The sequence below is a fragment of the Homalodisca vitripennis genome, chromosome 7 (assembly GCF_021130785.1).
Source record: "Homalodisca vitripennis isolate AUS2020 chromosome 7, UT_GWSS_2.1, whole genome shotgun sequence".
NCBI classification, from domain to species: Eukaryota; Metazoa; Arthropoda; class Insecta; order Hemiptera; family Cicadellidae; genus Homalodisca; species Homalodisca vitripennis.
Window position 1 is genome coordinate 114,354,292 of NC_060213.1, and position 12,736 is coordinate 114,367,027.

General features: G+C 33.0%; 1 protein-coding gene across 1 annotated transcript in view; it reads right to left on the minus strand.

Moving 5' to 3' along the window:
- Window positions 1-12,736, minus strand: part of LOC124366222 — a 60,004-nt gene that overhangs the window by 19,080 nt on the left and 28,188 nt on the right. Inside the window, exon 2 of the mRNA XM_046822612.1 lies at window positions 1,403-3,263. Coding sequence (XP_046678568.1) covers window positions 1,403-2,683 — 1,281 coding nt within the window. The 5' untranslated portion in view covers window positions 2,684-3,263. The remainder of the gene's footprint in view (window positions 1-1,402; window positions 3,264-12,736) is intronic.

The window sequence follows — 12,736 nt, forward strand, 5'->3', positions numbered from 1 at the left end:
ATCTATACTTATCTTGCCTTTAAAATGTTTAAATCAGAGTGTGTGTTTTTGTCATTTTTGTTAAAGTTTGTTTGTTATGTATTAGGCAATATACCATTTGACGCAAGTTATTCTGAAAAACATGCTGAGAAACGCTTAAGAAATAAAGGAATTTTTTGAATTATTTATTATTAAACAAACCCCACTCTGAAACCGTCATTAAATTAAGTTGGCCAACAAATTTATCAGTCATAAGAAGTATTATTTCAATTCAACATTTGGTCTGAATAAATTAGAAATTAAGGCAATTAATATATGTTTACTAGCCCATAATATATAAATGGTCTCATTACAAAATTTTTAGTACTAATTTTTAATAAAATATTTTAATTAGTTTTAATGAAATTAACTATAAAAATACTGAAGTGGCCATTATTTTTGAAATTGTGAAAGTGTTTACTTAATTTCAGCAATAATTTTGGCTTGAACACTTCACAAAGCTGTAAAACTGTAGAGAGGAAGTTTCTCTTCACAATCACTAGTGCTAGCTCAGACAGGCTTAGTGACAAGCTTTTATGTGCTAGATGAATAAGGACAACTTTTGACAACCAGACCTGTGATTAGGGGAGGATGTATCTCTTCACAAATCACCAGTGCCAGGCTTTGTGTGGCAATTGTGGTAGGAGGAAATTTAATCCTAAAAGGATTTTTGTGCTGCTTCTGCACTAAAAGAATATTCAGGTTGAGTAAGGATGGAAACTGCTTTCTAAGTGTGCTTTCTTATGTGTGTAAACACATCTCATATTAAATGCAGCATGAGAAGGTTTAAGAGACACTGTCTCAGAAAGGTCTAGCTTTCTATTATTTTTTAAATTTCTTAATATTGTAAACACATTTAAAATGAGTTTTGCTGAACAATAGCCAATATATACTTACAAAAAACGAAACTAATACATTACGCAGGTACTATTCGTATGCAGAATATGTAGTGCTGTTTGCACAGTTCACTTTACTGCAGCATCTGTTATTTAATGAAGTATGGGTAGAGCTACAGCCAGTTGATGTATCATACTTAGGGATATTCTCAATATTAAGACAAAATTTAAATAGTGTAATTTAAATAGTTTTAAAAATTAAAATATTTTTCTACTGATCACATAGGGTACACAGACATATGGAAAACAAAGCATTTATTTTCAGATATACGTTACATATAATTTATGTTTTATATTGATATCCTGAATTAGACTGGAAAGTGGACTCATCCATATTAATTTTTAGTAAAAGTCTAATTTCAAATTCTGAAAAAGGCTCTCAAGAGGTTTTACAGGTATTTAGAAATGTTCTCTGTATTGTATATTTATAAATGTGTGTGTGTGTGTGTTTTTGTACTATTAAATACAATAAGTTAATACATTTTTACCTTGCGAGTTGAGACGTCTTTTTTCACCATCATTTCATAAAGCTCTTGAGAGTTTTCAATACGATTCAGCTGTTTCACAACCTTAGCATTTCCATACATTTCATCACGGCCACGAAGTTTCCCAGTTTGTTTGTTGAACAACTTTTTTGCATCTTTGCTGAGACCTTCTCTATGACTGTTAATGACATCGTGTTGCACTTCTTTGATAATAGTGCTAGCAGTTTTACAGTTTATTGCTGAATTGGTGAAGAATAGAACTGATGCGCTGAATTGGAACACATCTAAAGGTGTTAACTCATTTCTTTCACTTTTATCAATCAGAATCGCAAGACCATGCACAATGCCAATTCCATTAACTGTCAGACTTCCTGTTTGAACTATGAGGAATGCAATGCGGCCAGCTTTGCCCATAACTTCACCAGCTCTTGCAGCGTTTGTCATAGAAGCGATCATTCGGCCTTGCGCAAATCCCAAACTTGATCCAACAATAGATAACCAACATCCTCTAGCTTCAGCATCACTCAGACCAATACTTTGGCTATGAGTTGCACGATCGTACAGAACATATGAACTTCTGGTTACTCCATAAGCACCTGTGGACACTCCAGCGGCTACAGATGCGGCCATGATTGGCCCAGCGATAGGAACTGTACAGAGTGCTGCTACTCCTACAATGGTGGCAGAAACTGTGGCTACAGTCGAAACTGTGTCAAGAAAACTTAATACTCTACTTGTCACGTCACAAGCAGGAGACGTACCAAAGGAAACACACACTTCATTAGAGTTATTGTTCTCATACAGCCCATTAGTAGGGTAGCAGTAAATGCACTTTTGAAGAGTATTATTTTGTAAGTAATCATCCCAACTGGAGTATTTGCGAGCACCTGTATCAACAAAGACACATTTGGATGAAGATTCATCTTCTCCTTTAGCTTTAAACAATGGAACAGTGTAACGATCGTTGAATACTTTCATAACCATGAAGATGCAAGCAAAGTGAATATTACGGTTAGAGAAGTCCAAAGTCTCAACCAATTGATCACATACTTTTTCTAATACATCGAATTGCTCTTTACTATATCCTGTCTCCCGATTTTCTGGAGTTGGTATTGAAGGAGGGGGTCCGAATATACCAAAACCAACTTTTCTCCTTAATATTGACTGACTGTTTACCTCAATTACATCCCATTCTCTGTCACCTAGGAGATCGCAGTATTCTTGCTGCGTAGTCTGTGCCTCCTTCTTGAATTCTCTAACATCTTCAGCATCCCAGTTGACCATATTGTAAGAGAACTGAAAGACTCTTCTGATTTTTAATAAGAAAGTATTTTACTATAATTATTCAATGAACCACCAGTGAGTTGAAGGTAGTTTGGAGATTTCTGCTTGAAGATTAGCACTTCGCTCGCTGTCGTCAGAATAACAATCGAATTCTGCAGTTCTGAGACAGTCGTCTAGACCGTTTAAGTCTTCACGCTCTACAAATTCCTTGAGCGTTTCCTCTAAAGTAGCTGGTTTGTCTTCAGTGCTTAAAGGAAAGTCTTTGAATGTATCGATAAAGAATTGGAGGCCAGATCGCTGAATTCTCACTGCATCTATACTATGTGAAGAAAAAGAGTTTTCAAGGGTAGATAATTTGTAGCCTAATGCTTGCAGGGCAATTGGGACCAAAGGGCCAATTGTTCTCTTTTCTTCCAAAGTATAAGCTGTGTTTAATACGCCTGCCTTGTAAACCGCAAACAAAAGATCTTCAGCATTTGACAATATCTTCAAAAGGTCTGCTTTATTATCAAATTTACTATTTCCTATGATCTTCAGTCCTTCAATAATCCTTTTAACAATTTTGTCTGTCTCCGTCATTCTGAGGAAAAAACAAAGTTTATTAATAACAATTTCATAAGTAAGTAGTATTAGATAAATTGTTTATTTTAATGAGTAAATGATTAGAAACTACTAAGAAGTTTAAAGAGTGGATTTTGAGTACATCATGCACAAAAATACATTACATAGGAATAACAAACAGCGTATGAAATTTTCAGTCAGTAAACTAGCTTGAGTATGAGCTAAGGTTACATTTCATGCACCATAAGCCTTTTAATTTACAATAAATCAGAAGTTTCTTAATATCATTTTCTTGCTTTATGATAATATAACTAACTGTACTAATAGCCCAGTCAACGAATGATTCTAGAAGAGTCAATAAATTTTAAGATGAGAAGAGTTTAAGACACTAAAAGTTCTCAAACCTATCGGTGGCGACAGATGGAGAAAGGTGATCAAAAGTTCCTTTTTTTGGTGATTCGCCTATGTCTCATAAATCAGGCACATGTACATGTATGTTCTCTAGGAGTTGGTCCTACAGAAATATACTGTACACGTATACAAAATGACAGCTGATTAAATTTTCTACATCTTTTGTTCTTATAGTTTAATGGCTATTTGTTACCATTACTGATATATAAGATCATGTAAATTGGTAACTTTTGAGGAAACCCATATGGTAACACATTTTTTGCCAAATTTCTGTCTCCATCAGTGCTTCAGCGTATGAAGTAGGATTCTATCCCCTCCAAATCCTTTAATGGCCCTTTAGAATAAGTGTTGAGCACTAACAGCATTATGTTTTAATAGTATAATATCACAAATACATTGTATCCCTTTTAAAAATTTATTTATCAATAAAAATCTATGACGAAAAAAATTGAAAATTGGTAAGATCTGAAAGTTACTTCACCTCCTCTTCATAACATCTTCAATTCAAAATTGACTTTGGAAGATCAGTGTACAAAATTAGATAAGAGATACTTTTTAAAGCGAATATTATAAAAAATTTGATTCAGAAAATCCTTTTTTAATTCTTGTTATACATTAAACTAACTTATTAATCAATAACAACAAAATTTTAACAATTGTCTTTTAGAGAGGCATTTCTACTCAGAAGCATCTCCTTTTCAAATTCTAGCTTCTCAATAATTAATGCCTGGTTATGAATTTCATTGAGCTGTGTCATTTCAGAGATTGTATGTGCTAGTTTTGAATTTTCATTAGTCATGTCTTGAAATGCCAATCTTAATTTATTGTTTTCAGAGAGCAGGGCATTTCCTACCTCTGCAGCCAGGGTAAGAGAGGTTTCCAGGTCTGGTTCCTCTATATTTAGGTTTTTTATTTTGTCCTGGATGTCAGAGAGTCTGAGGTCTGGTTAGGGGTTGCAGATATTTCTGATACCGCTAGTTCGTTATTGAAACAATTATTAGTAGATTTAAAAGCTAGTGCTGCCTCTTTTAAAGCTACGATGATTTTTTTATTTTTAAAATTGTCTACTAATGGATTGTCATAGAGTTGTTGGATGAGATGTTTTCGTTGTAGGGTTGCAGTGTTCGTTAAATTTGCAGTGTTGACTTTTGCAGTTGTATGGTCTTCGTACAAAAGAATATTATATTTATTTTCAATAGATATTATTTTTATTACTTTAGCAGGCCAGTGGCCAAACCAAATAATTGTGTGATATTTTTAGTAGAAAGTTCTAAAAGATAAACCAATATACAAATAAAATTTTAGAAGTATTCATCCAAGTACCTTGCAGAGTAAAACATAAATTAGATCAACCAAAGTATCATTGTCAAATTCCCTACACCATTTCTATTACCTTTTGCAGTACCAACATGAAGTTCAGATTCAGTATGAAAATTATTTGATCATACACCAAAGAAGGTGTTGCAAAACATTGAATGTGGATAGGCATACTAATGATATTACAATGGAAGTAAACAAAGAACTTGAACAACAATTAGAAAAATTTACACACACTTTGTTGTGAATACATTAAATGAGGATCTGCAAAAAAAAGCTAAACAAGAAATTGAAGATCTTAGGAATCAAAATGTCTGTCTCGAAACTATGGTGTTGCAAAAAAGAGGAGAAAAATTATTTTGCTTCAAGCTGAAATTAAAGAATTAAAGAATAACTTAGTGACATCTGAAGAGTCTTTTACTGTTGTCTCAAAAAAGAAACATGATAGTAAACGAAATAGTTTACCAGCAGTTTTAACATCCTTTTCTCAAAATAGCAAACTTAACCGTACTATTAATCACCGTTCCTACTCATCTGTGGTTAACAAAGAGCAGAATAAAGTTAATTTTCTTAAAAGGCAGTCTTTTTACAAAAAGTAAGAATGTTGGGCCTAGTTATTTTTCTGAAAATCGCTACAATATTTTAACACCACCCGATGATAGTGCAGTGGAGGGACACAAGTGTCTTGCATGAGGTTGAGGACAGAATTCCTGAGAAGAAAATGTTGATCTGTGCGGATAGTCATGGGAAGGACTTGTCGTGGCATATTAACACCCAAATATAATAATGATCAGCATAACAAGTCTCTCAAGTCTGTGGGTTTTGTCACTCCTGGAGGCCGTGCATCGCAAATTCTTAGTAGGAAAAATATTGATGAAGAGCTAAAAAATGAAGAAGACATGTTAGTTATTATGTGTGGGACTAATGATGTGGCTAGGAATGAGGGAGAAGAAGCATTAAAAAGAATTTTAAAAAACTCTTGACGAATGTAAGGATAAAAAAATTATACTAGTGGACCTTCCGAATAGATACGAACTTGGTTGATTGGTCATGTGTCAACCAAGAGACCAGGAAGACTAACTTGGAACTCAAAAGACTCGGTGAGTGCTTACGAATGTGACTGTGGTGGAGGCTAGCAAAGCGGAGAGGCAGATGCACACATCAAACGGTATGCATCTCAATAGAACTGGTAAGAGATGGTTGGCGGAGAGAATATGTGAGGCAGCGGGGATAAGCAGCTGTCAACCCGAGCACACGTCAGGGACCAGACCGACACCGGCGGGAAACGACCAACCACCTACAGGGGACCTTCAGCCTTCGACACCACAACCAACACTGACAAACTCCTGAGTTTATTCCATCTAAATATACAGTCCATTAGAAAATAAGTTGTTTTCTTTAGAATTAGCATTAGATAAATTAAATTGTAACATAATAACTATCAATGAGCACTGGTTGAATCAAGATGAAAGTTCACTGTATATTCCATCAGGGTATGTTTTAGCAGATATTTACTGTAGAAAAACTCCTCTTACTAGGGGTGGGTGTTGCATATTTGTCAAAGTGGGTATAAATTACAACGTAATTAATGTAAGTAGTTTCTGTCTTGAAGGAGTATTTGAGGTATCAGCAATTATTTTGAATGACATAAATAGCATTGTTATTACCATTTACCGTACACCTACTTCAGATGTATGTATGTTTATTTATTTATTAGAACTATTGATTAAGTTTGTAATTAAGAAGTACAATGGAGCATTGATTATAATATCAGGTGATTTTAATATTGACATAAAAAAGAACACACTTAAAACTGTATCCTTCCTAAACATGCTTAGATCTTACAACTTATATTGCTTAAATACTGAGAGTACAAGAAACAATGCATGCCTGGACAATGTCATAACTAATGACTTGAAAGAAAAAAACTAACTGTAAAGTATTTGAACCTTGTTTGTCTGACCATGCAGGACTTTTTGTAACATTTAACAATACAAATTTAACGAGGGGATAAAGAGAATAAATATTGTAGTGTAAGAAATCTGAAACCAGGAGCAATTTCTAACTTGAAAGCTCAACTAATACACGTAGATTGGTTGCCAATTAAGAATGTATAGTGATGTAGATGAGGCTTTCAGTTTCATTTATTGGTGTATTGTCAGGTATCTATAATAACTGCTGTAAGGTTAAGAAAACTAAAGTTAACTCTTTAAGAAACAAACCGAAAGTTAATTGGTTTACACCTGAACTGAAGAAAATGAGAGAATTTTTGCTAGTTTTGTACGATAGGTTTAAAACATGGTGTAAATAATGAGGATAAAATTCAGCTTAAGAATAACTATGCTTTGGCAAAAAAAAGATACAAGTGTAAAATTACTCAGGCAAAATAGCTGCAAATAGTCATTACATTCAAAATGCAAATAACAAGTGTAAAGCTGCATGGAATGTAATAAAAGCAGAAAGTCAAAGTATAAAATTAAGTAAAGAACCAGAAGTGGATTCCAAACAATTGAATGAATATTTTGTTAATGCTGCTTCCCAGCTAAATCAAAGTAATGCCATCAGTCAAAACAATAATAGTAGCAAAGCTTTAGAATTTTTTTAAACCAAATACCTGTCTAGTCATTCTAATTTAGATTTAAAGTTTTAAGTGGCATCACATTACAGAATTTGATATTTTGAAATGTGTATCACAGTTAAGTTCAATCTCAAAGTGAGGACATATATGGTTTTTCAAACAAGGTTGTAAAAGAAATTATTTATGTTATATTGGAGCCACTATTATATCTGTACAACATGATGCTTCAGCAAAACGTATTTCCAAATGTTATGAAAGTAATTAAAGTGATACCTATTTATAAGAAAGGAGAATAAACGGAATCCAGCCAATTATCGCCCAATATCTTTGGTACCTATTTTTAGTAAGATTTTTGAACATTGTATAAAAGAGCAGCTGTATGGATTATATATCACAGAATGGTCTTAATCTGTGATGAGCAGTTTGGGTTTTTATACGTGGCCGTAATACTATCAAGGCTGTAGAATCAGTAGTCAGTAAAGTCTTAAATAGTTTTTGAATGTTAAAAACCATATGTTCTGCTACACTAATAGATCTATCAAAAGCATTTGACTGCATTCCACATGACTTGCTGTTGAAAAAACTAAATCAATATGGTGTTAAGGATTGGGGAACTGAGACTTTTTTCATCATACCTCACTGGTAGAAGGCAGACGGTGGTACAGGCTAATGACCAATCTGATTTCTGTAATGTAAAAAATTGGTGTACCAACAAGGATCAGTATTGGGACCTTTCTTGTTCATTATAGCGGTGAATGACTTTGCAAATAGCATGCCTTGCAATTCAGTTCTATATGCAGATGATGCAACACTACTGAGCAGGAACAAACAGCTAGACCTTCTTGTGGTTGGATCAGAGCAGAGCATTAGAAAGAGCAAAAAAGAATGGTTCAAAGTCAACTCTCTTGTAGTAAATAATGACAAAACTGAACACATATGTTTCTCCTTTAGATTAAGCAATAATTTTTAAACCTGTTAAGCAGTTAGGTATATATTTAGATAGTAGGCTAAGCTGGGACTTTCATATTCAAACTATTTGTAAAAAATTAGCTAGAGTAATTTATTTATTACGTAAATTTAAAAAGCTGTGTAAGTTCAGAGATGCTGTTGACAGCTTACTATGCATTCTTTCATCCTCATCTACTGTATGGAGTGGTGTTATGGGGTAATAGTAGTGCAGCCAAGCAAGTGTTTTTATGGCAAAAAAAAGGCACTAAGAGTAGTTAAGGGTATACCAGAAAAGAGAGTCTTGCTACCCAGTTTTTAAAGAATTACATATAATGACTCTGCCTTGTCTATTTATTTATGATTGTTTGCTAAGAGTTAAGGCAAACCTAAGTAAATATCAGCTAAGACAGGATGTACATAGTTACCCAACTCGATATAATGGAAAGTTAGATGTTTTAAGTGTTTAGATTAGAGAAAACAAAGAAAAAGTCATATATTTATTGAAATAGAATTGTTTAATAAAACTACCAATAATAGCTTGGTCAGGTCAGCATGGTGAAATTTAAAAATGTACTGAGGACCTGGTTTAAAGAGAAAGCTTTTTATTCTATAGAACAATATTTGGCAAGTGATACTAGTGATATGAGATTTTAAATTAGGATAATACATTCATTACTGTTGATTTGTTGTAGTTTATTTTAAATTGTTGACTATTTTTACCAATTTTATCTCGATTATTTTAATTCACTAGTTATAGGCTTTTTGTTATTGTTTTGTTATTCACTGTTAATCTTGTTAATATTTTCTGTTAATTCTTGTTGTTAGTTTCTTGTTACTCTTAAATTTGTTAATTAATTATTAAAAATTAAGAAATTTGAAAGAAGCTTAAGGAAACTGAAATAAGAAGTTCTTAGTTTAAATATTTTTTTAAGCCATTCATATTACTGACGATGTTTATTGCATGTAAATCATGTTTAACAACAAATAAAGATCTTGAATCTTGAATCTTGAATCTTGTACAACAGTTTGAGAAGTTGACTGGAGAAGTAAAGGTGTTAAGTTCACTCAATAACAAAGGTGTTACAAGACACTGACTGTGGTTAGACTGTTAGTAGGTGGGTATCACCTTGTAACGATGTGGGTGGGTAGTAAGACTGTACTACAGAGTAAAGTGCAAGATTGCGTCTATTAGTGATCCTACCTCAATCATGAGCGAAAATTGTTCAGTTTGTAATGACATTGTGCCGGATGAGGGAGGTGAATATGCAATGTGTTCTGTTAATAACTGTAGATTACATTTTGAGTGTGCCGGAATTGCAGAACAAACTTGGACCAGGATGGGACAGAAAAGAAGATGTGAATGGAAATGTAGAAGTTGTAGTAAGCCTTCATCAGGTAATATTCAGGATTTAATACAAAAACTGCATGGAGATTGTTTATTGAAAATTGAAAGCACAGTAAAAGAACAGTTAATTGCTCACACAGAATTAGTTAAAGACGAAATTGTGGAAATTAAAGCTTCACTTCAATTTTTTTCTGACAAAGTAGATGAATACGATAAAAAAGTTGTGGGGTATCTTTCTAAATTAAAAGAGATGGAAAAATTAAACAGTAGTCTAGTTAGGGAAAATACCTCACTAAAAAAACGAGCTACGTAACCTTAAAGAGCGATTTGAGGAATTTGATCAATATAATCACAACCATAACACCCAGATTGATGGTATTCCTGAAGTTGAGGGTGAGAAGATGTAACCTGAAATTGTAACCAAACTTACAGAGATCATTCAGGTGCAATTGGATTATTCTAGGGATATACAGGCCAGCCACAGAATGCCTACAAATAGTAAGGATAAAAGTAAAGGAAAGTAAAGATAAAAAGAATAATTTATTATCAACTAGATTTGTTTCCAATGTGCCAGAAACGAAAGTGTACATTAATGAGCATCTAACTGTGTTTAACAAGAATCTGTTGTTTAATGCCAAAAAGCTAAGAGACATTGGTTATCAATATGTATGGATAAAGGAGGAAAAAGTATTAGTTAGAAGAGGAAATAAGGAGAAAGTTATACAAATCCGTTTTGACAAAGATATTGAGAAAATAATGAAAAGTGGTAGCTGTGTAGACTGATAATTTTTGGCAAAACACACAAACAGATATTTGGTATTAGTTTTATTTTACTTATGTGTGTTGTAAATTATCCAAACAAGTTTAAAATATTTCACATTAATATTAGAAGTATTCAAAAACACTTAAATTATTGATTTACCTAGAAGTGAATAACAAGAAATACGACTTGATTATTTTAAGTAAAAATGGATAAAGTCAGATGAGAAGCAGTCCTACCAGATCCCAGGTTACAACATGACCATGCAGGCAGGGGAGAGTAATCAATCTGGAGGTGTGCTTATCTATTTGGATAGTCATCTGGACTTTGAGCATGGATTGTTATCTATGCCCATGGCCGAAATGATTCATGTGGAACTGTCTGTTGTAATACAAAATAATAAAGTACAAACTATCATAAATTCAGTTTTTCTCAGTTTAGAGAAGAGTTTGAAAATGTTTTAAAATTAAATAATGACCCTATCATTATTATAGGGGATATACATGTTTGTACATTCAAATATAATGGCTCTGGTCAAAATTATATAAATTTATACACATCATATGGCTTTGAAAAATTATATTAAAGAACCAACTCGAATAGTTGGAATAAGTAAATCATGCATTGATCATATTTTGATTAGAAATACTAGTGCATTAGATTTCGAAATTTATCTTTTAAAAACGTACATAGGTAACTGATCACTTTGCTTTAGAATTAAATGTCTTCAACTTGAATTTAGAATTAAGGAATAAAGTAAAGTTCTCTAAAGTTGTAGATTATGATATGCTTAGTAGGAAGTTATTGTCTGCTAATTGGTTACCCGTTCTTCAGGCATGTGATGTAAATAGCTGTGTTAAAATATTATGTGATACATATAGTAATTGTTATAATGACTCTTGTAGACTGAGAAAGATTAATAGTAGAAATAGAAGACACAATCCTTGGATAAATGATCACTTAGTGAATCTAATAAATATGAAAAACCGTTTTTATAAATTATACATTAGGGATATAGAAAATATTTATTTGAAATCTAGGTACAGGGAACTTTCTCATACTGTGCACAGGCAAATCAAAAAAGCCAAACTTGACTATTACTCTACTCTTTTTGATTATAATAGCAGTAACATAAAATAGTACTGGAAAATAATTAAGAGAATTAAAAAAAAGGAAAAAATAGGTATCAGTAGAATTAATTGTAATGGTACTCTGATTGATGTTAGTAGGAATAAGCTGAAGGTAGCAGATGTGTTTAATGATTTTTGTAAATGTTACCTCTCAGCTGAGACAGGAGCATTTTGGTAGTGATATGTTTCTTATTGACAGTGCTGATAACTGTGTTGTGTTTGAGCATTTCTCAATTAGTCACGAAAACATTGCAAGAGCTATAAATAAAATGACAAATAAAAAAAGCTGTGGGCTGGATGGAATAAACATTATTACTATTAAGCGTAACATTAATGTGCTTTTACCGCTTCTTCTGAATATTTTTGAAAAATTTCTAAGACACGGTGTATGCCCTGATAAATTTAAGACTGCTTGTGTAGTGCCAATATATAAAGCAGGTAGCCATACAGAAGTTTCATCGTATAGACCTGTATCGTTAATTAATACACGTTATGTACAAGATGGCTGACTGACTACAGTCAAAGTGAAGTGGCTCCCAGTTAAAAGTGTTCATAAGTGTGTATTTTACAAACAACAACAAATATTTACTCACCTGTGCAGCAATTTACCTGGAAATACTGTAAGTCCATTTCACAATAAAACTTGAAGAAAACTAACCAACTCAAGAAATCATGATCATGACAAGAAATAAGCTGTAACTCAAGGAACATACCTGCAATGTAATCTCAAGCATTTTAAAGAACTTAAGTCTAATGAAATCGTAATAAGGCTTATTCACACTACAAAGTATTTTCAATGAAGTTTACATTTATGAAACCAGGAAACTTTACTAGATTTACTGAATAAATTCAAACCATATGGAGACAACTGGAAACAGTGCTGATAGTGCTGACAGCGTCACATTCCACACCTGACCTACTGACAGCTGTGTACACAGCCGTCAGCAATCAACAGCCTTGCTTCTAACCATGGCTCTCTTAAACAATCTGACGACGTGTTCCC